At 40.8% G+C, this 23,475-nt stretch overlaps 2 protein-coding genes, 1 long non-coding RNA gene and 1 other non-coding gene across 4 annotated transcripts in view; 2 read left to right on the top strand and 2 right to left on the bottom strand.

Moving 5' to 3' along the window:
* Positions 1 to 2,189: 2,189 nt before the first annotated feature.
* On the bottom strand, positions 2,190 to 9,370 carry LOC122458890. The gene is made up of 3 exons (XR_006279202.1): positions 9,206 to 9,370; positions 7,982 to 8,072; positions 2,190 to 2,294 (listed from the first exon to the last, which is right to left on the bottom strand). It is a non-coding gene; the product is annotated as an uncharacterized LOC122458890 (long non-coding RNA).
* LOC119852913 (melanocortin 2 receptor accessory protein) lies at positions 2,351 to 17,088 on the top strand. The gene is made up of 3 exons (XM_038395050.2): positions 2,351 to 2,456; positions 7,441 to 7,540; positions 16,607 to 17,088. The coding sequence occupies exons 1-3, from the start codon at positions 2,351 to 2,353 to the stop codon at positions 16,770 to 16,772; spliced, it is 372 nt and encodes a 123-aa protein (XP_038250978.1). The 3' UTR covers positions 16,773 to 17,088.
* TRNAF-GAA lies at positions 10,548 to 10,620 on the top strand. The gene has a single exon. It is a non-coding gene; the product is annotated as a tRNA-Phe (tRNA).
* Positions 17,089 to 22,104: 5,016 nt separating the features above from the next.
* URB1 (URB1 ribosome biogenesis homolog) overlaps positions 22,105 to 23,475 on the bottom strand; it is a 70,504-nt gene continuing 69,133 nt past the window's right edge. Inside the window, exon 39 of the mRNA XM_038413470.2 lies at positions 22,105 to 23,399. Coding sequence (XP_038269398.1) covers positions 23,194 to 23,399 — 206 coding nt within the window. The 3' untranslated portion in view covers positions 22,105 to 23,193. The remainder of the gene's footprint in view (positions 23,400 to 23,475) is intronic.

The raw sequence follows: 23,475 nt of genomic DNA, 5'->3' as shown, positions 1-23,475 counted from the left end.
ACTGTTTTGTCGCCAAAAGACAGTTTTTGGCGACAAAACTTGCCAGTGTAGACAAGCCATAAGGTTGTAGCCATTCCTTAAGTGGGTCCAGGAGCAGAATGGGAGCCACTGGAGGAAAGCAGGGAGAAGTGAAGGAGCTGTGAGCAAGCCATTGGGAGGGTTGTGAGAGGGAAACATTTTTCAAGTTTTTCCTCCAAATAAGCTGGCATTTGGGGGCTGATGATGCAATATAAATTTTAGGTTATTTTCTCTATTTTCCCTTCTAAGCAGAGTGTAAGCTAACATGCACTAGAATGCACATAGAAATGGTGACCTCTGACTTATTTGAAGAAAGGACCATGTGAAAAAGTGTGCACGGATCAAACTGCTCAGTGGGGCAAGAGCCTTATTATTGGGTGGGGAAAAACAGGCCTGACAGAAGAAAACCAAGTTAAAAGGAACACACAACTTCAGAATCAAACTTTTGAATTTTGATTTTGCTTTCTCTTGTACGAACTACTTTACTGTAACTAAAGATGTTAGCGGGAAAATAATTCTCTTTTTTTTTTTTTTGCATACTTCAAGCAGTTGATACAGCTTTGTTGAAAGTCATTTTCCCTACTTCTTCTTCTCAGTCAGTTTCCCCTGTTTATATGGGTCTTTCACAATGCAGCAGGAGAGAGAAAACATCTTAAAGATAGGACAGTTATGACTAAACTCACAAAAACTAGTAGGGAGATTCTCAGGGAGGAAGAATGGATCAGTGGTTAGAGTTCTGGCCTGGGCTGTGGGAGGTGTGCATTCAATTCTTGCTCTGCCACAGACTTCCTGTGTGACTCTGGGCAAGACACACACGGTATGCCTACACTACAGCACACAGCTGTGGCACTGTGGTTGCGACACTGTAGTGTAGACTCTTCCTACATCAAGAGAAAGAGGTTTTCCATCAATTTAATTAATCCAACTCTCCAAGATATGGTAGCAAGATCAATGGAAGAATTTCTCCCTCGACCTACTCCGGTCATCAGGGTTTATGCTGACCAAGCTAGGGAGTGCTCAAGGCATGACATTTTTCACAGCCCCGAGCAACTTAGCTAGGTTAATCAAGTATAGACCAGGCCGTAGTCTTTTTACCCCAGATCCTCAAAGGTATTTAGGCATCTAACTCCCATTGATTTCAATTGAAGTTAGGAACCTAAATATCTTTATGAATCTAGGCTTCAGTTATTCATCTGCAATATGCAGATAAATGTTATTTCTCTACCTCTCAGGGTGTGTTGTGAAGATGAATGCATTAAAGATTGTGAGGTGCTCAACTACTGTGGCGATGGGGACTATACAAGTATGTAAGATAAACAAGTAGCTGTAGTACTTTTGAAACTGACAGATTTAATTTTAACTAATCTGCCTCCTACTGCTGTATTTGTGATTCCTGCTTCAGGCTGACAACAAATGCTCCTCTGCAGTCAGTCTGTTTTAGAGATAATTGTAGAGACCCTATGCTACACAGATATCAAAAGGAGAAATCTGGCACTATTCAGAAATCACATTTAGTCTCTAGCAAACTCTTATCACCAAATATTGTGTCTTTTGAGATGAAGTTTTCTGGGACCTTAGCCTGAATAAACAGCCATCTCTGATTAGGATAACCATGATGTACGGTTTAGTTCTCAGGAATACATTTAAAAAGTGATGGAGGATCTGTCTTCCTGTTAATGTTTGGTAATTTCTCTTCTAATAAAATGGTTTTGCATATGCACGTGTGTTTGTGTAGGCATTGCAAAGATTACTGTTGAAAGCACCGAATCTCTTCTACTTACATCCTGCTGGGGGTCTATTTTTACATCATTTGATGGGGGTGGCTGGTGTTAAGGCAAATCATTTAAAATATTTGCTACAAAATGTCCAGCTGTTCCAATACTGGCTTTTATTTAAGGAGTAATTTATTAGGCCCTCTTAGGGTATATGTGACAGAGTCATGATTAATTTTTAGGAAAGCTCTTTTCAGTGGGTCAAGAATCTGTTTCATCTGAGGGCTTCACTGATGCTAGTTACTCATGGGGAATAGTTTATAAGTCATTTTGTCTTTTGTCCATTCTATTACTGTTTATTTGACATCCATGTCAATACAAAGCAGGGTGCAAAATAGCTAGTACATAATTGCCCCCCAGCCACAGATGTTGCTATTAGGTGTCTGTCATAGTCAGACATTCATTTCTGCTAAATGCTATCTAAGCAGTCCTTGAGTTGCAGGTTCTGAGGACTACCAGAATGATTTACACAGGCATCAGTTATGCAATCTCTATATGAGGACACTGAAGTGTCGTCGAAAATAAAAAGAGTATTAGATTGGAGTTCCGAGCTGATTGAAATGGCTATCAGAACAAACTCATCTGAGTATTATTGGTCTTATGAATATTACTGGGACTATTTGGATCCAGTTCCTGTAGATGAAAGGAAGTTGAAGGCTAATAAATGTAAGTATTGCATAGTAACAGCTGCTGATCTAGTATGTTAAGAGTTAGATAAGAACAAAATATGTTGAATAAGCTCCCTTAATATCTTCACTATCACGTCTCTTTGTAAGACTATAGTGGGTTATATATGCATAATTTGTATAAATGACCCTCTGTATTTCCATACACAACACTTATTAGGTTCTAATGGTAGTTGATACTAATACTGCAATGTTATTTCATATACAGTATATATATTTGAGAAAGATTTTGATATTAACTCATCTAATTGGAAAGATTTTTTTAAAACAATTTACTAAATGGAAGCCTATTCTGAGATGTTAATCAGTAGTTTGTTGTACTTCTAACTGTTTGCATAATAGAGTAACAAAATAATCTTTTGTTACTCTATATTGATTTTTTTTTTGTCAGCAATAGTGGTTTTCTTCATGGAATGCCAGGCTTGCATTAAAATTTACATAAGGTTTTAAGATCTTAATGGAGAAAAGTTAAATTTTGGTTAATCAGTAACAACAAGAAGCTGAACACGCACACTTTATTCCTTTTATCTGACATTCATCTCTAATCATATTGATGTTTATTACCATAACAAAAATAATGCATTATAATGGACATCATTGGGTGCTGTGCAAACCTAAGACCAAGTGCTTGTATGAATCATATGTACAGTATGGCCATGGAAGGAGATTCCTTTAGCCTTTGATATTTATTTTCAATTGATGAAGAAATAAGATGTCACTCATTCCATCCAATTATAATAACTCCACTTAGAGAAAATTAGAATTTCCATTTTGAGTGTAATTAATATTAATGAAATCTTAAATTACTTAACATGATAGGTCAAATTCATTTCTAGTGTAACTCCATGGCTTCATCTTATGGAAGCCAAAGGATAAATTCACCAGGGATGAATTAAAAACCAATATGTTTCAGACAGGTGGAATTTATGGTTAAGTGACAAAAGACAAAATTACATTATTGGTTCCTGTTTAACTGTTACCAAAGAAATGTTAGAATATATACAAGTACAATATTAAAGGTTCAAAAAACTTCAGTCAATGATCTAGACTACAAAGAATAAATTATAGTCTTGAAAGATTTTTGCTTATTTGTATAACAGACATACAAGAAACATTCTCTATAGTGCAAAGTAATTGATAATATTGAAACTAACATCTGAAAAATCCTGGGGTTAACCTCCAGGTGGAGGAGAGCAATGCTTGGTGCACCTGGGAAGGGCTGGGGAATAGGTGGCTTTACATCTGTTTTCTGAAGACTTCTCTCCTGAAGACTTTAGGGACTGCTGGAGGCTGAACCACCCTTGCACAGAATAGAGAACTGCTGTGACAGACTACTTAGGATATAGCAAGATACTGGCAAACTGTATTGAATTAATTTAAACCTTAATGAATTAGGTTTAATACCTTTGTGTACATTGTATTAAAAATGCAATAGTGTATGATTCTTGTGGAATTATATGGTACCTTCTCTAGTAGGGAGGGGGATGCCAATGTATTTCCTCTGTTATCAGCCCTTTGAAGTGACCCCTCTGGAGAGGTTTGTGTAGACCTCCAGGGGCTAACAGACAAAGAAAGGCTTTTTGGATAAATAGCCTAGTTTTAAACTGGCTCAGGCCTTTCATCCTGCTCTAGCAAATGGACAAGACCCCTGGTCCACAAAGGACCCCAATCCTTAGGGTAGGGTTGGATGGTCTGTGTGCTTGTTCTGAGCTGGAGCTGTGATGAACTTGTAACCACAAGGAATCTCCTTTGGTGAGGAAACTAAAGGAGTGCTCCTGCTAGGATCCCTGTTAAAGTGAACTGTGGTAAACATATTAGCATATGTGTAGGGTCTTTTATGGTTTTTAATATTTTCTCTGAAATGCTTTTTACCTTAAGAATAAAGTAGGCTTGCATAGGAAGTGCTGTGGGGTAACTTATAAGTGTAGCAATTATACCTGTTAATCTATAAAGAGAAAGAAAACAAGTGTGTGAGCAACTCTGTGCTGGGAATAACACAGTGAAGGCAGGGATGCATGTATCCACTCGAGAGGCAAGAGCTAGGGAGATGAAAGCCTGAGAGTGGATGCCCTTGCTGGACCACCGGGCAGTTGCCCTGGTCTGACACAGCTACTAACTTGTTGGCAGAGAATGGTCCTCAAGGCCCCATTGTGCTCTGGTCCTGCCTTGGAAAGGTCACTCTGCTCGTGCTGGAGGGATGGGCAAAGTTGAGGATTACCTTAGACTAAAGGAACTCTCAACTGCTGCCATAAACCAGCTGTAAGTCCCCTTTGCACAGCTGTATCAGCAAAAATGGGACAGTAGAGCACCCAATTTGAAGCCAATGGGCCTCGTATGCAGGATTATATTAAGCACAGGTTTAAGTGCATTGCTGCATCTGAGCTTCAGTCTCTTGTGAGATGTCATAATATCACTAGTTTTCTATTCGCCAACGTTCTAGAGTGGACTAAACCTGAATTTTCAACTTCAAACAAAGCAAAAAAGGAAATAAGCAATTTTTTTCTCCTGTGCAGGTCAATTTTAATGCTTTTGTTCCTTTGGTCCAATATTAACATTACAGGGCTGAGCTTCTCTTGCTGATGAATCTGAAGCCAGCTATGAGGACAAGAGGAATGATGCATCACTTCAGAGAATTACTCAAAGATTTTTCTTTCTATTAATAACATTGGGCAGTTTTACCCATTTTTTACTAAATAATAATTAAGCGGACCCTGTAATTGAGTTATAAAAAGGCAGGTGAAAAATATAGTTAGAATAAAATCTGTTAAAGAAAAGAAGAAAATCCCAATTGGTGAAAGGCTGAAAACAGGAAATGTCAACTGTATATCTCCCAAGTTCAAATACCACCTTGAGATCCAGAGTGATATTATCCTCCATTACATATGTAAATTGTTGCACCTTGATTGGTTCCAGTGAGCTCCATGAACAGTATCTCTTATTAAAGTTGGACAATCCCCTCTAGTTCTGGTTTGTGCTGAGTTTTATGACTCCAAACCACCAGATGCAGTTCACACTGTTTTTCATCATTTCAAGCCCTTGAGGTTTGCTTGGAGTATGAACACGGTCTCTCCCAATACAAGAGCCTCCCTCCTTACTTTAAAGACTTACTGGGGAGAGAGGCCAGGCCAGTGCTCTACAATCCCCGCTTTGCAGTCTAATATTTCTGGGGCACTGTCTGGCTTGTTTATCACATGTCTGGCATCTTCAGGTGCTGTAGATGGCTGCTTCCCCAACTTTAGTCTTCAGGGGGCTGCATTATAGGTGTTCTATACCTCCTCAGAGCCTGGCAAAGGTCTTTTGAAGGAGCTGTACAGCATCCTGAATCTGAGTCAAAACTCAGAGCCTTGACTCCACTTGGCAATTCCTTCTTTAAACCTGGGTTGAATTTTGCTTTCAAAATGAAAACCAAAATGAGTTGAAACTCTAGTAGGCTTGGAATTTTCTTACCATCATTTTGCACCATCCTGTTAGTCAGTGACCCAAATCTAGTTAGTGTGGCCAAATCTCAACTGCCTGATAGGAATCCTAAATAGGTGAGCTCTAACTTTAGATTAGACTAGATTAATAGGGAATAAAATGGGTAGCCCGGTAAATTAATTTATGACTAATTGCTGATACATTCCAGGTGTTTTCAGTAGAAGCACATAATCCTACATAGAGTTTATTTCAATAAACGTCAGTTTTTTGTTCTTTGAGGTAAACATTTATTTTATCTTAGTAAAACATTTGCCTGTTGAGTCAATGACCCTTGTTTTTCACCTCAACAGAAGTTAACATCTGCTTATAAATTCGTTACACTTCACAGATGTTCTGCCCCTGGCACCTCACGATATTAAGGCTGAGTAGCACAGTTCCACACTGACCCCAGAAGAGAGTAGCCAGTCCTAGAAATGCCATCTAAATATTAAAAACACACTTCTGACGGTCAAGCACGTGCTAAAGCTACTTGAAAGCTACTGTACAGAATTTTCCATTGGACTGACACATTGATGTCGCTTGTGAGCCTAGCACTTTTCAACAAGCTGTTCCCTCCATCCTTAGACTCTGAAAGGTCAATTTTAAAATTCCTGGCTAGCAAGAGTTTAAGGATCACATTCCATCCTTTGAATGCATTCACAGAGCTCCTGTTGAGTTCAATAGATATTGTGCTCATACATCCAAGGGCAGAATTTGCTTCATAGACTGTTAGGCTGAGCAATATGAGTGCAGTTTTCCTTTAAAATAACAGGTGCATACACTGGAGTTCTGAGATTCAGTGGTAGGAACTGAGTTTGTAATCTGCAAATGGATAAAATTCTCAAAACCTTCTTATGTGTAATATATTGCTTTTCCAAAGATACATGGAGTGCTGGTCACATTAGTGATTAGAGCAGGGGGCTAGAATTAGGATTGCTTTATTTCAGGGATCAGCAACCTTTGGCCCGCGGCCTGCCAGGGTAAGCCCCCTGGCGGGCCAGGCTGGTTTGTTTACCGGCCGCATCCGCAGGCTCGGCCAATCACAGCTCCCACTGGGCGCGGTTCGCCGCTCCAGGCCAATGGGGACTGCGGAAAGCAGCGGCCAGCACATACCTCAGCCCACGCCACTTCCTGCGGCCCCCATTGGCCTGGAGTGGCGAACTGCGGCCAGTGGGAGCTGTGATTGGCCAAACCTGCGGACGCGGCAGGTAAACAAACAGGCCCAGCCCACGAGGGGGCTTACCCTGGCGAGCTGTATGCCAAAGGTTGCCGATCCCTGCTTTATTTCATTCCCAGATTCATATTGCAAGCCACTGTATAGTGTCTTTGGACAGTCACTTAATCAAGTTGTGCCTCAATTTCCCCATCATGAATAGCGATAATACCACCATTCAGTGGTAATGTAAAAAAAAATTAAATGGTATAAAATGCTTTGAGATCATCAGTTTTATCTGCACATTTTTCATTTGATACTCTATCACTGATGCTGCATGCTTCTTTTTTAACAGATTCAATTGTCATAGCCTTTTGGGTTGGGCTTGCTGCATTTGTGGGGTTTCTGTTCCTTATATTGCTCTACATGTCCCGATCTGGGTCAACACCAGTCAAGTAAGTAAGGCTGTTATACTGCAGATGATATGTTTAATTCACGTTATAATCAGCATGTAACACTTGTTCACAGTTTCAGGGTAACTGCACTTGTATCCCACCTCTGTCGCACTCCAGGGGTGCCCAATGAGGTCTCAGGTTTCCAGCTGTCACTAGTCTGAGCAGGGAACCTTATCCCACTTCCTTCAGCCTGGAATGTAAAGACTGTACAGCCCCCCCGACATACTCTGTGGTATCCTCAACAAGTCAGTCTACCTAAATGCCAGCACCTGGTCTGTGCTTTCTCTCTGAGAACAATGCCCAGTGTGTACCAGCAGTTACAAGTATCATGCAGCTCTTCCAAAGCAAGATACATTTATTCACACGGCAAAACCATTAGAGACAACACATAAAAACCACCACAAGTTCTACATGCTTACTAAACATACCTGAATCACTCACCTTCCACATGGTGAGTCTGGTAGGCCAACATCCCTTCCAACCCTTCAGCAAGGTTTGGGGTCTGCTTAGGACCAAAGGTCCTGTCCATTTGCTGGATCAGAAGGAAGACCGTGATTCCTTTTAACCTCAGCCTTTATATATCCTTCGTCTCTGAAAACCCACTTTGAGTCAGTACATGCAAGAACCACCTCTAGGGGATGGTACGTCGGAGGCTGTTTACAGTTTAAGTGGCTCGCCTTAATCACTCCCCACTGGAGACCTGTGGTAACCCTCCACCATAGAGCAGAACACTATCATACTAAACCATTCATAAATTTAATCAAACGGTCCCCAAAGATACTGCATGGGTTGCAATATCCGTCACAACCCTGACTCACCTTGAAATGACAGAATGACTACATTCTTAATTATATATATCAGTGCATAAAGCATGACATGTTTTTCTATTAGCTGGCCTATGGAAGGGATCAATCAGTTCTCAGTCCAATGTTATTCAATATTTTTATCAATGGTCTGGAAGAAAATATAAAAGCACAACCAATAGTTTGCAGACAAGACAAAGATTGGGAAATAATGGAGAATAGGCCACTTGTTCTGAACCATCTGGATTGCTTGATTAGCTGGTGCAATCATATAATTTGCATTTTAATAAAGCCAAATGCAAAGTCATATCATGCAAACAAAGAATGTAGGTCATATGTACAGGGTGGAGAACTATATCCTGAAAAGTAGCATCTGAGAAGGAGTTAAGAGTCATAGTGAACAAACAACTAAACAAGGGTTCCCAGTGTGATGCTGTGGTTAAGCATTTGTGATAATGGAGTGGATAAACAGGGAAATATTAAGTAGGAATATGAAAGTGATATTACCTCTGCATACAGCATTGCTTAGACCATGTTGCAGGTTGAGCCCACAGTCACACCTGTGCACCCCCAGCCATGGCTGCACAGTCTAGTGGTTGGAATCAATCACTGCACCCAGGCTCAGGGCTATGCAACCTACCAGCCAGAGTCAGTCACCATCAGGATGGACCACCACCTCATGGTGGGCAGCAGCCAGGATAGCAGGACCCAGGCCCTCCCTCTCCACCGAGTCCCAATCTAGGGCCCTGTCAGTGGCAGGGTTGCCTGTCACCAGCTCAGCAGGGATCTGGCTGAAACACACCACGCTAGCCTCCAGTTGTCCAACCAACTCCACACAAAGACTCCCTGGGTTACTTCCTACCCACTTCTCTGCATCTCGTGGCTTCATAGTTCCCCCAGTTCCCTCTCCCTCAGTTGCGTCCAGACCCTGGGGGGTTGAGGGTTGCTGTCAGCTAGCTGGCCTCTGTGTTGTGAAGTGCCTTCAGCAGGAGCGAGCAACACACCTCCTTCCCCTACAGCAGACCACCCAGACTGAGTCAGGCTGCTCCCTCTGATGCTGGTGTAGCACTTTGAGCATGTCCAGTAGGTCTGTGGGGCCTGGCTTCCTCAGACCACAGTGAGGGGTTAACCCCTGCAGTCCCAGTGCAGAGTATGCACGCCCCATCACACACACACCCTTTTAAGAGGGTGTCCAGTGATGGCCCCTCTTCCTCATCTTCCCCTCCTACCTGGGAAAAGAAGTCTGCATTTGTGTGGGCCTTTCGGGGTTGGTGAGTGACCTGAAAGTCATATGGCTGGAGTGAAAGGTACCACCTCATGACTCTGGCATTGGTGTCCTTCATACTGTTAAGCCATCAAAGTGGCGCGTGGTTGGTGACCAACTGGATGGTCCGTAATCAGTTGGACGGGTTGCTGTGAAATTACTTGAATCACTTGCCCACCATAACCTTTGTTTTCCAGAAGCTGGGAATGGGTGATAGGGGATGGATCACTTGATGATTCCCTGTTCTGATCATTACCTCTGGGGCACCTGGCACTGCCACTGTTGGAAGACAGGATACTGGGCTAGATGGACCTTCGGTTTGACCCAGTATGGCTGTTCTTATGTTCTTATAACTGGAGCTGAGTGTTGCCTCTGTAGTATTCACAGTCCTGGTCAGCCTGCAAGTGAAAGGCTGCATTTTAAATTGGGTTTACTCATTAGTAGCCTCTGATGCTCAAAGGCCTGATTTTGTCACCCTTACTCACTTTGGGTAATTCCTTATGTATGAGATGTCCCATTTCAAAGGGACTGCTTGCAGAACAAGGTACTACTTGGTGTTAGAGTCAGGTTCTGAATTAGTGACACAGCAGAGCATAATAGCTTTCTCAGTCTCATGAGCCTGTGTGACATACTAGGATACACTGAGAGAGATCACAAATGGACTCATGTTAGCATAATGCAGTTCATCATTTGAGTAATTTAAAGCTAGACTTGACAAAGTAGGGGACAATTGCTTCCCTGGTGGTCTAGTGGTTAGGATTTGGTGCTGCCACAGCCTGGGTTCAATTCCCGGTCAGTGAAAAGTGATTTTACATCAAAAAAATGTAAGTTTTAGTGGACAGGGTACTGGACTCAGATTCAGAAAACCTGGGTTGTATTCCCAGCTGTGTCACTAACCTGTTGTGTGACCTTGAGCAAGTCACCTTACCTTTCTGTAGTTGCTAAAGTAGCTCAGTTGGGAGAACTTTAGACTGAAGATCTAAAGGTCCCTGGTTCAATCCCAACCTTTGGCATGCCCTTACATCCCTCTTTGTGCAGTGGTGGCTTGTTTTCTGGGAGTGTAGTGGTTCCTTTAGTGGGGGAGGTTTAGGTTGGATATTAGGGAAAAAAATTCACTAGGAGGGTGGTGAAACACTGGAATGGGTTACCTAGGGAGGTGGTGGAATCTCCTTCCTTCAAGGTTTTTAAGGTCAGGTTTGACAAAGCCCTGGCTGGGATGATTTAGTTGGGGATTGGTCCTGCTTTGAGCAGGGGGTTGGACTAGATGACCTCCTGAGGTCTCTTCCAAACCTGATATTCTATGATTCTATGAACTCTCCAGGAAAAGTAGGAGGACTAGGTGATCTAGCCATTCATTTCCATCTCTAACCTCTGTGACTGTGACATAGACCAAACGAAAGCAATGCCCATTGACACATAGCACTGATTTGTTTAGTGGGGTTGTAGACCTAACATTATTGGAGATTTTGAACTTTGCTTAAGTTAAGTTTTTATTTGATGCAGTCCATATTTAGTTTACTTTGCTTGCTGCTGGTTTCTTTGAGCAAACAACTTTGTGTAAACACGGATGAATCTGGAACGCTGTTCCCACTGCTTTTCATAAGCTGATCAGGAGGCAAAGAAATCAGCCCAGCCGTTGAGAGAGGTTCCAGATTAGGTCACAAACAAGCAGACACAAACAATAGTATAATATAGTAGTAAAAGGGAGTAATAATACAGTCTAATATGGGGGGGAGGGATAGCTCAGTGGTTTGCGCATTGGCCTGCTAAACCCAGGGTTGGGAGTTCAATCTTGAGGGGGCCATTTAGGGATGTGGGCCAAAAATTGGGGATTGGTCCTGCTTTAAGCAGGGGGTTGGACTAGATGATCTCCTGAGGTCCCTTCCAACCTTGATATTCTATGATCAGCACGCTAAGGCCTTTGGGACATTAACAAAAGGTAACAACAATACAAAAAGGCAGCTTTCCCAAAGAAACTGCAAAGCAGGAGGCAAACTAATTTCCAAATAAGACATAAATAATACAAGAAGCATATCCAACATAAAATTACATGGTTACAGAGGCAAATTCCCTTTAATTTACTGTGCCTAAAGAATTGGCAGGAGAAATTGTATACAAGTAATATTCTCCCAGGAAAGAGTGATTCCTCGTTGTAAACAGAGTACTTGCAAGACTTACACAGAAAAGACTAAACATTAGGTGAGCTTTTATACTGTGCCATTGAGAGAGAACACGTAGGACATGTATTGTGCAGTATTACAATATTGCCATATTAATCTCTAGTGTAACTAGTATTTCCAATGGAACCCATTGAAAGTGCTGTGGTAACCAATTAAACCCTAGGGGCATTTTATACAAACTATAGGTGTCAATAACTGCAAGGAACACTGGATGATGGATTGTTTATTTAGAGTTTGAAGTTCATCTTCTGTATTGTTTTTCTAGATGTTAGAACATACTGTAAGAAATTTTAGGAACAGGAGAGGCTATCCAGCCCAACACACCTGCCCTTTTTTGATTTACGTTCTACCTGTTTTCATTCTGTTTCACCATATGCTCCAGTTATTTCCAACTATCACAAGAATTGGTAACGCTAAGGACAAAGATCCTCCTGAGGCCACTGCTAGATCATTAGGGTAAGGTTAAAAAATTTGCCACTAGCTAGGAGAAAAGGTAGCAGAAAACATTCTTTAGGGCACAAGTCCAGCAACTGGATTGGTGTGACATACCCCTTTACCTGAGTGGGGCTCTGTTGAAGTCAGTAGATATCTCCACATAGGTGTAGGTTTGCCTGCATGCTGTCAGTTGCAAGATAAGGGCCTAAAGCTTCTAATTAATACAGAAATGTTCTCTCTCTGTGAGAAAAAGTAGATATTCAGGGCCTTGCAGGCTGGTTTCCCAGTGGAGATGAAATCAGTGATATGGCACCTCGGTATGCATTAAGAGTAACTTGTTTTATTTGCACATATACATCAGTCCTGGAACAGAGGTGGTCAGACAGTTTTCAGGGCAATCCCTTCTTTCAGGAATCTCTGCCCAACCCCAAAGCCAAGTTCCCAGGGGGCAACCCTGCCTCAAGAATTTACTCTAATCAGAGATGAAGGGAAATTCTTGTGTTACTTGCACAGCTCCCTCTACCCAGAACAAAAGTTAACAACAACACTGCATGTCTTCCCAAGACCAAACGTTTACTTGCGCACTAAGGAAAACGGTCTTATAAGACAGCACTACCTGCAATAACAATATTTTTAAAGAGTGGTGCAGTCCTGAAAGGGAATTGTGTAGGAGGAAAGTGGTACTGGGGAACATCAAAAGGTGACATAATGTTTCATTCATATTAACCACAAAACATCATTGATTTTATTACTAAAGTGTCATGAACAATTTCACTGTTTTTAAATATTAAGGGCCTGATGCTGCAATTGCCAGCTCATGTGCGGTCTGACTTCAGTTGGATTCAGCAGATGCAGCAGCAGGCCCTTGGTTGTCAGTTTCGGGATCACAGCCTGCAAAGACTTTTGAAAACTCTTGCCAGGATTCATATAAAGGTTCCCCCAAAATCTACGAAGATAAAAATACAGCTCTCACTATAATACTTCCCCTTCTCCCTCTAAACCAATGCATTTTCCTTCCCTGGTATTTCAAGATATTGTTAAAACTTATTAGTGTGTAATCGGTGCTTCAGACTTTGCAACAAGGTATAGAGGAAGGGTTTGGATTTCCTAGGGAAGTGCACTAAGTTTCAAGGCCTAATAAGGATATAATTGGTTTCTAATATTTTCAGTCCTTTCCTCACCATCTTTCAGAACAAGACAGCAATGGTAACTAAAATATGAATATTCTTCTGGGTAGACACATACTTTGAATCTGGATCCCTTTCTTTAATTTTTTCTGTTTTATTTTTTTTCAAAGGGAAGGCAGGCCTGAGAAAAATGTTTCTGTAGAATTATGCATAATATATCCAGTAACACTGAAATCCCGTAGCCAGCCATACCAGCCCAGGGTTTCATAGAGTTTGTGGCCAGAAGGGACTATTAGATAATATAGTCTGACTTCCTGTATATTATAAACCATAACTCAAGTTATGTTTTAGTCACAGGTATTTTTGGTAAAAGTCATGGAGAGGTCACAGGCAGTAAACAAAAATTCATGGCCCATGACTAGTCGATGACTTGTCCTATATATCCCTGCCGAATCTTGGGGGGGCCTGGGAGACGTCACTGGTGCTCTGTGGGAAACAGCCCAGGAAGCACCGCAGGTGCTCTGGAGAGGGGGCAGTGTGTGGCCCAGGACCCCTGCTGTTGCTGGAGGGGCGGTTGATAGGGCTGGCAGGCTCCCCACCTGGCTCCTTGCAGCTTCCCTCTAGACGAAGGTGCGGCCAGAGGGTTCCGTGCGCTGCCTCCACCCCGAGTGCCGGCTCCACAGCTTCCATTGGCTGCAAACTGCAGCCAGTGGGAGCTGCAGGGGAGGCACCTGTGGGCGGAGGCAATGCACGGAGCCATCTGCTAGGAGCTGAGGGAGGGACATGTTGCCACTTCCAGGGAGTCCCCCGATGTAAGCACCACTCAGCACCCTGAACCCCTCCCACACTGAAACTCCTGCTGCTGCTGGGGGGGAAAAAGGGGGTGGCCCAAGCATTCCCTACCAGTGGCTGATGTGGCTGTCCTGGGGGCTGCCTGAGCTGCTCAGGCAGCCCCCGGGCCAGCCGTAGTGGCCACTGCAGAAGTCACGGAAAGTCACGGAATCCATGACCTCCGTGACAAACTCACAGCCATAGCCATTACATCTCATCCAGCTAGTCCTGTTTTGAGTACAATAAGATTTGTTTGACTAAAGCATAATTAATATTTGGCACAAAGTATATCTTCCGGAAAGGCATTAGTCTTGATTTGAAGATATCAAAAGAAGGAAAATCTATCACTTCCCCTTGTAGTTTGTTCCAATGGGTGATCACCCTCACCATTAAGAATTTATTTAAATTTAAAAATTGCTAATTTGAATGTGTCTGGCTTCAGCTTCCAGTTAGCTTCTTGTTATGCCTTTCTCTGCTAGATTAAAACGTCCTTTAGAAGCTGGTATTTTCTCCCTGTAAAGGTATTTATACACTGTAATTAAGTCACCTCTCAATCTTCTTGTTGATAAGCAGATGGAGCTGATATTCTTTAAATCTCTCACTGTAAAGCATTATTTCCAGAACTTGAATAATGTTTTGTCTCTCTTTTTTGCACCCTTTCCAATTTTTCAACATTCTTTTGAAATGTGGATACCAGAACTGTATGCACTATTTCAGTATCAGACTTATCAATGCCAAATACAGAGGTAAAATCATCTACACACACTCTCTCTCTCTCCTATTCACTACCCTCCTGTTTATACACCTAAGGATCACATTAGCCCTTTTTGCCATAGCATCACAGTGGGAGCTCATGTTGAGTTACTTTCCCACTATGCCCCCTAAACCTGTTTCACAGGCACTGCTTTAGTCTCCCATTCTGTAAGTGTAGTCTGCATTCTTTGTTCCTAAACGCATAGCTTTGCATTTACTTGTATTAAAAAAGCATTTTGTTTGAATGGACCCAGTTTACTAAGTAACCAGATTGCGCTGTATGACTGCCTTGTCCTCATGATTTACCATTCCTCCACTCTTTGCGTCATCCACAGAGTCTACCAGTAATGGTTTTATATTTACTTCCAGATCATTGATGAAAATGTTTACTAGAAGGCCCAGTACCTTTCTCTGTGGAATCCCAGTAGAAACACTGCCATTCCATGAGGATTCCCCATTGACAACTACTTTTTGAGATCTAGCAATTAGCTAGATTTTAATCCATTTAATGTATGCTTTATTGTTATTGTCTAATGCTAATTTTTTAATCAAAATGTTGTGTGCTAAAAATCAAAATATATTACATCTGCACAGTTACCTTTTTCGGCCAAATTTATAATCTCATGAAATCATGAAATCAAGTTTGTTCCTTTTTGAATACAGGCAGATTAGCACTCTTCCAGTCTTCTGGAATGTTCCCAGTATTCCAAGATTTATTTAACATCAGCAAGCCGTAGTTCTCTTTAGCCAACTCTTTTAGGACTCTTGGGTGCAAGTTATCTAGATGTTGATTTAAAAATGTTTCTCCCTACTAGATGTTGTTTAACATCATCCTTAGATACTAATGGATTGGAAAATACTTCATCAACCTCATGTGATATGAATACATCATCCTGCTTCTTTCCAAATTTAGAACAGAAATATTTATTGAAAACTTCTGCCTTTTCTGCATCGTCATTAACAATTGCACTATACCTCGTAATGGGCCTATGCCATTGCTCGAATTTCTTTTGTTCTGAACAATTGTTCCTAACTAATTTACTTAGCTCTGATTGCCATGGATTTTTCCCTGCTGTCTTTAACTTCTTATTGTTTTTTTTAACACTTCATAACTTCTAACTTATATAGATTGATATCAATTTTCCCTTTTTACATTCGTTATATGTTTTTTTATTTTATTGCTGCCTTTGCTTTGCCACTGAACTCAGAGGAGCTTTTAGCCAAAGTCGTCCTCTTGATCGTGGAATCATGGCTTTTGGTCATCTAATAAACTCTTCTTAAAGAACTCCCAGTTTTCAAACACAGTTGTCTAAAATTTTCCTCCCAATCAATTTTGCTCATAATTTCCCTCCGTTTGGGGGAAATTAGCCCTTTTGAAGCATCAAGAGTATAGATTAGTGGTTGGGACTGTCCTCTGTGCACCCATATTGAATGTAATCAGGTCATGATCGCTACTGCCTAGACCACCAACTAGCTTCCAGTCCAGTAATTAACTCATCTTTATCCATCATAATGAGGTCCAAAACAGTTATCTCATGTTGGATGCAATACCTTTTGTGTTAGAATATAATAATCTATAATGTTTATAAACTCTAATTATATGAGATCTGCAGCATGTCTCCAAAATTGAAGTCCTCTCTAACAACACTTTTTTTTCTTTCCACACATTGCAGACAAGTGCTTGTAGGTAACCGGATAGAACATCTGGAAGGAAGTAGCTCCAATGTTGAGCGGCTGCATTGTGATCATCTCAGTAGTCCGAACTCAGACTTGATCGCTACTGAACTACGTAATTCTTTTTCAGACGAAACTGGCATTCATGGAAGTATCTCGGCTTGAGTGAGAGCTAGAAATGGATTCCTTGAAAACCAATCATAGTGGGAAGACACAAGAATGCTCTTGATACCTATTAGTAGCTGTATAAAATTAAACTAAATTAGCCCTGAAAAAGAGAATAAAAATAATTTTAAAAACTAAAGCTAAAATTCAAAATATTCAAACCTAGATGCCTAATGAGTTAGGCTTCTCAAGCCATTTAGGCACCTAACTAGACTTGCTAATTATTAGAGGTGCTGAATAATCCCAGATCTTGCAAATGTTGACCATTGTCAAGTTACTAATGTACTAGATGTAATAAAAACTTAAAAAAATAATCAGGGACAGATTCTGCTCTCAGTTACATGGTTGTAAATCTGAAGCAACTCTTGTGTTGTCAAGTATATTACTCTGATTTACTCCAGTGTGGCTGTGAGCAGGGGCTGTTCCAGCAAGTAGAGGTTTATAAAAGTGGCTCTCAACCTTTCCAGCCTACTGTACCCCTTTCAGGAGTCTGATTTGTCTTATGTACCCCAAGTCTCACCTCACTTAAAAACTACTTGCTTACAAAAATCAAAGTGTCACAACACTCCATTACTGAAAAATTACTTAGTTCCTCATTTTTACCATATAAAATAAATTGATTGGAATATAAATATTGTACTTCAGTGTATAGTATATAGAGCAGTGTAAACAAGTCATTGTTTGTATGAAATTTCAGTTTGTACTGACTTCACTAGTGCTTTTCATGTAGCCTGTTGTAAAATGAGGTAAATGTTTAGATGACTTGATGTACCTCCTGGAAGACCTCTGCCTACCCTCTGGGGTTCACATACCCTGGTTGAGAACCACTGGTGTAGAATACCAAAGTAGATACCAAACCTGCAAACTGTTATGTATTGGGCTTGCTTTTATGCACTACATATCATCTTCAGCTAAACTGTTCAGGTACATGGAGATAAGTGTAAATTTTTGCAGGATCAAAGGTTTTATTAATTTGAAGAGAACCCTTTGATTGTATTGGACAGCTTAGATTTAAATATTTTTCCTGCAATTCTTATTCCTTATGAACTGCATCATGACCACAGGCATCAATCTTATTTCCTCAGGCGCCTGTCCTCAGCTCATCTTCTCATTGCCAACCTCCTCTTAGCATATTGCATTATCTGGCCACTTTGATGAAAAGGACAATTTTAGAGCAATATCAAATTTAAAAGCTTTGTGACTGCAGAGCAGAGAATTGCACCTGGCTCCACCAGCTTCAAATTCAGCTATTTTTTTTAAGTATAACAGAATGTGTTTTATTTACTTTGTTTAATATTTAAAAATATCTGGTTACTTTAAAAAAGTTTACCTGCTCTGTTTAGCCAAATGGTCAAAAGCAGCATTTCTTACCATAAACAAACTGAAGTGTATTTGTAAATAAAGCTGGCAAGTGATGCTAATCATGACCCGGTAGCCCTCTGAAAGATTGTATAAACCGATTTCTAGTCTGCTTTAATACCAAAGTAATGACCAGAAGGAAAATGTTAACACTGAAACTCTGCCATTATTTGATTGCTACCTCGGTGTTAAAGTCGGATGAAAACTTTGTAGTCTTTTACTTCTGTTTTATTTCAGCGCAACAACTTGCAATGTTACCAACTCTTGGGATTTCTTCACAATCAACGTGATTTTGGCCAGGGCTGGAGCCAGTCTGGTGATGACATGAGAAACTCCAACCCTCTGTCTGGAGGAAAAGTAAAACCCCCTCTAACTTTCCTGCTTCCTGGGGAAGAGCAGCCAATCAGATCTGATGCAGAAGATAGGCATAACTTTCATTCCTCCTGCTCTCAGGAGCCAGATAGGTTTTTGGGTCAGGTGAGTGAGAGTGTCAGGAGTGAGAGGGAGCAGCCGACACCATTCTTACAGGACAGGATAAAGGAGGAGGGAATTTCCTCTTTCCTCCTGTGAACAATGGGTCAGTCTAGTCTTGGCCCCTCCTCCTCCCGTTCCATCCCTACACCACCAGGCCTGGGAAGGAAAAGGTGGGTGAAGACCACTGGAGCTTCCCAACCCCCAGGCCTAGGAAGGAGGAGGGGGAAGGGCCTGGGAGAGAGGGGTGAAGAACTCTTCAGGCTGTAGGATGAGCAGAGGCGAGGCTGGCAAGGACAAGATGATGTGGGGGCTACGGAGCAGTACTGATGTGGGGGTTGCATAATTAATTGCTGGGCTGGGTGGGACACAGAATTAATTAATTAGAACTGTGGGGTTTGGAGAGAAGCTGGAAGCTCCGTACCATCAGGCAGGCCACAGAATCACCATACGCTACAAATCTGGGAATTGGCAATTCTAATTGTCTCACACACACTAAGGATGGACAAGGGCAGTTCAAAAATCAGAGAGACCAAACAGAACCTTTAAAAAAAACTCATGTCATGATTTAACGATAGGGGTTAGTGATACTGCAAATAGTACTGTAGAATATATTTTAAAGCAAGTCTATCTATCAGCAATAGACTCAGAAACACCAGGGGTTAAAGTGGCTTGAGTCAGACTGAGTCATGGATCAGGTGGGTGAGTGTGGAAATGATTGCAGGAATTCAAGGCAGGTTATTAGCAAGGAAATGTTGAAGCACCTCACTTTCTAATAGGCAAATAGATATGGCCACAGCAGCCTTCCCCCTTTTTTCCTCAAATGTGCTCCTCTTTTATTAGATTGGAGAGTACTGTATGAGATACTTGGCAGGGTTCATGGCTGACATAATAAATAAATATTTGGGGTGAAATCCTGGCAAAATTCCATTGTCTTCAATAGGGCCAAGATTTCACCCTGGATGTTTTTCTGCTTAAGCGGTGCTAACAGATCATTACACCAATTGACCTGCTCAGGCCTTCAGTCTGAACTGGTGGACATCCTCCTCATTGACTAATGATAGCCTGTGACAGAGATCTACTTGGTATCAAGAACTATTCATAATGGATGGATTCTAAGGGGATTGCTGAAGTATGTTAATCACTCAATCATTCCTTGATCACGGGTGTTCTATTTTTTAGTTACAATGTGGCATAATTCAAGCACAGACCCACTGAAGTTACTTATACTCTATTATTTCCTTGACATTATATGTAACAGTTCAGCGTGATATGGAAACCTAAGATGGATTATTATTTTTTATACAAAGTCCAAAGAACAAGGAAATAAAATATGTGTTTAAATTACTTTAAGAAAACAATAGCGTTATATACAGAATAAATCTAACCTGGAAAACAAACTAATATTAAATATACTAAAATGCAATCCACCCCTTAAAAAATGCTAAATACTTCTGGGGAAGAATAGCTTCCCTTTTGGTGACATTCCTACCTACACCAATTTCTGGGCATCTCAAGTTTACCAATCCTCTCAGTATGCACTTTTCTTCACATACTTTTCTGTAGGTAAAGGCTCCTCCTCCTTGTGGTTTGCCAGGTTTCATGGTTTGCTAGAGTTCTACCCCATTCTGTAGGCTACAAACTTCAAAGCAGTAGGACTCAAGTCCAGTCCCTTTATATGCTTCAAAAATCAAGCTGAGCTCTTTAAAAAAAACACAATGCCAAATGACTCTCAAAGGGTCCTAATTTCTACTGAATCAATCCATTAAGAAACCTCTACTCTAGAGGCCTAAAATTGTTTTCTCTTGTTACTTCAGCAACCCCTTGCTGAACCAGTCAGAATGCCCCAGAGCTGTGGTACTACCACTGAGCCACATCTTTCCTGGTCTACTTTAAATCCTGAGAAATACCAACTGCTGCTAAAAACTAGAAATCCATTTCACACACGTTACACAAAGGAAAGTACTTTTAGACCCAATTCAAAGTCCACAGAATCCATCAATGGACAATGGGATCACATCTTTACTGAACTTTAAAGGCTTTGATCCCTACAATGAGAACTAAGGGTGACCCTCTCATGAAAAGCCCCATTGACTTCAGTGGTGATCCATCGACACAGTTCTCATTGTAGGACCAGGGCCAAAATTGGCAACTTACTTTATTTAAAGTAGTGCCGCTCCTTGGTTCAAAATGTAGATTAGTTTTCTTGGGTATATTTATTGTATTTGTTTTTTATTGACATTGCTGTTATATCTTTTTAATATCAGAGGGGTAGCCATGTTAGTCTGCATCCACAAAAACAACGAGGAGTCCGGTGGCACCTTAAAGACTAACAGATTTATTTGGGTATAAGCTTTCGTGGGTAAAAACTCCACATCTGAAGAAGTCCTCATTGTTTTTATCTTTTTAATATATTTTTAAATGTTAAATTAAATGCCCACATAAACAGTTTACTTAGAAAGCATTTATAGTGAGGCAGTAAAACAAATAATTCAATAGATCATATGAACTTTTAAAAATACAGGGTAAGTGGCCAAACATCTTTAAAAGTACCTATTTACCACATTTGTAGAACAGATTACAGCTCACCAGTTGGAAATCAATCTTTATTTTTAAAAGTGCCCAAATGAAGATTTAGATAAGCCCCACTGAAAAAGTCTATGTGAACTGTATGTCACAGGCCAAACTGTAATAATTTTAACTTGTCAGCTCATTTACATGATAAGGAGTTTTCTTCTGGTTAATGTTTTTGAAAGTACCATTTAAAAAGAAATGTGTCTCTGTACCAGCATAAGCAACAGCAATGTGTTAGCACAGGGATCGGCAACCTTTGGCACACAGCCCGTCAGGGAAATCTGCTGGCGGGCCAGGCCTGTTTGTTTAGCTGCCGCATCCGCAGGTTCGGCTGATTTCACCTCCCACTGACCGCGGTTCGCTGTTCCAGGCCAATGGGGGCTGCGGGAAGCAGCGGCCAGCACATACCTCAGCCCCCGCCGATTCCCGCAGCCCCCATTGGCCTGGAATGGCGAACTGTAGCCAGTGGGAGCTGCCATCGGCCGAACCTGCGGGTGTGGCAGGTAAACAAACCGTCACGGCCTGCCAGCAGATTTCCCTGACGGGCCACATGCCAAAGGTTGCTGATCCCCGTGTTAGCACTACATAAAGGTCTGAGAATAAAGTTTTCTCTTGGTTGCTGGGTGCAGCTTGCATGTTATTTTTGGTATGTCACACCAAAATGGCAGCTATGGCTTTAATATCCTACTTCTTGGCAACAGTGAACATTTAAAAAAAAAAAAAAAAAAAGTTTTTTTTTTTAATTGAACAGAACATTCCCATAATTTTAAATGGTGGTCAAATTTTAGGCCTAAATTATGTGACTGTACAACCCCTGATGGGCCCTTTGGAATAAAATATATTTTCACTGAACAAGCAAAGAGAATGGTTTTATATTTTTTAAAAATCATCTTCAAATAGACTGATATGAATAAAAACTACAAGAAAATAAATTATATTTCAGAATATATTAACATATAAAATGCCATACTATGATGTGAACGTGAAATGTTACACTTGTATTAAAAACAGATTCTATAAACATTAAATGGAGTGTGTATATCTGACTTCACTTCGAGTTAGAAATCTGTACAAATTACCTATGGCATTATAACAAACCCTGTTTAACATTTCAAAGTTTGAAATGCAGTATCTCCATGTTTGCATATCTGAAATGGTACATTACATTGTCCCTTCCAGGTCTTGTTCAAGAAATATAATTAGATTTCATGAACGATGTGCAACAGAATACAATTTTAATTGATGAGGAACAATTCATTTAGGTCTTGTTTGGTCAATTATACCATTTTTTTGTCTTAATTTGAATAAAGCAACACTTGGATTTAACATAAGTGAAGCAGTACCAAAGCCTTATGCTTTTACCGAGAAAACAGGTAGAAGGACCAATCATTATCCGATTGAAATCTGAGTCTTTAGACTGTCCTACTCAGGAGTAACCTAGTGCATGTCACTGTTACACAGGAGACTCAGGTTCACATTTTTCCCCTCTCTCTATGATACAGAAGTCGGGTCTGCTTCAGAAACACTCATCCCCACTCTCTGGAAAAGCAGAGGTTAGGATACAGATAAGCACATAGAAGACCATCCCTCATCTCTTCAGAAATGTGAGAAGATAGGTCTTTGCCATAGTAATGTCTCCTCCTTGGTTCTGATGGCTAGGACTTGTGTTCTCTGGCCAGTGGGGAAATGAAAATGAGTTTGGAGGCACTGCAGTAATCAGCAATTTTTCTTTTTAATATTTTAGAAAGTAAAAAATGTTTGCAGTATAAATTACATCATAGCTCCAGCATCCCACCTTGCCCTGGTCTGCGAAAGAAAGAGCAAACACTGCTTGAATATTCTACTGCTAGATTCTCTGTGTACAGAATTCTTTAAAGTCTTGCTCTCTTTTTCTGGGCTTGTAGAAGTGTATGGAAAACAAGTTAGATTTGTACACAGTACAATTCAAAGAGGATTTCATGGTTACCAGCAGTGATGACATAGGTTTGACATTTTGAGTACAAGTCAATATAGAGAATTAATGCCCCAAAATAGCTAAATAAATGTCTTTGCAAAGAGATACCATGGCTTCTTCCGCTTCTCTGTGCATTTTCTTGTCATCACCATTTAATTTACCATCTGTACCACCACAGATCAATTTGACATGGCTTATAAACATATCTGGTTCCTGTGCTCCAAGCCAAATGTCCCCAATGTAAACAGAAGCCAGGAATACACAAGAAGCTGTGAAACAAAAGTGAGGAAAAAAGGAATCAGAATAGATACTCTTCAGTTTCAAAACAGTAACATGGAAAAATCT

This window comes from Dermochelys coriacea, chromosome 1 (genome assembly GCF_009764565.3).
Source record: "Dermochelys coriacea isolate rDerCor1 chromosome 1, rDerCor1.pri.v4, whole genome shotgun sequence".
Taxonomy (NCBI): domain Eukaryota; kingdom Metazoa; phylum Chordata; order Testudines; family Dermochelyidae; genus Dermochelys; species Dermochelys coriacea.
This window is presented reverse-complemented; position numbering and strand designations above follow the sequence as displayed.

What these genes read in the sequence shown, in the direction of transcription:
- LOC119852913 (XM_038395050.2), top strand. Translation starts at nt 2,351, where the DNA reads ATGGCTATCAGAACAAACTCATCTGAGTATTATTGGTCTTATGAATAT. An exon ending in GAAGTTGAAGGCTAATAAAT is followed by an intron (nt 2,457 to 7,440) that starts GTAAGTATTGCA and finishes CTTTTTTAACAG; the next exon opens with ATTCAATTGTCATAGCCTTT. An exon ending in TCTGGGTCAACACCAGTCAA is followed by an intron (nt 7,541 to 16,606) that starts GTAAGTAAGGCT and finishes CACACATTGCAG; the next exon opens with ACAAGTGCTTGTAGGTAACC.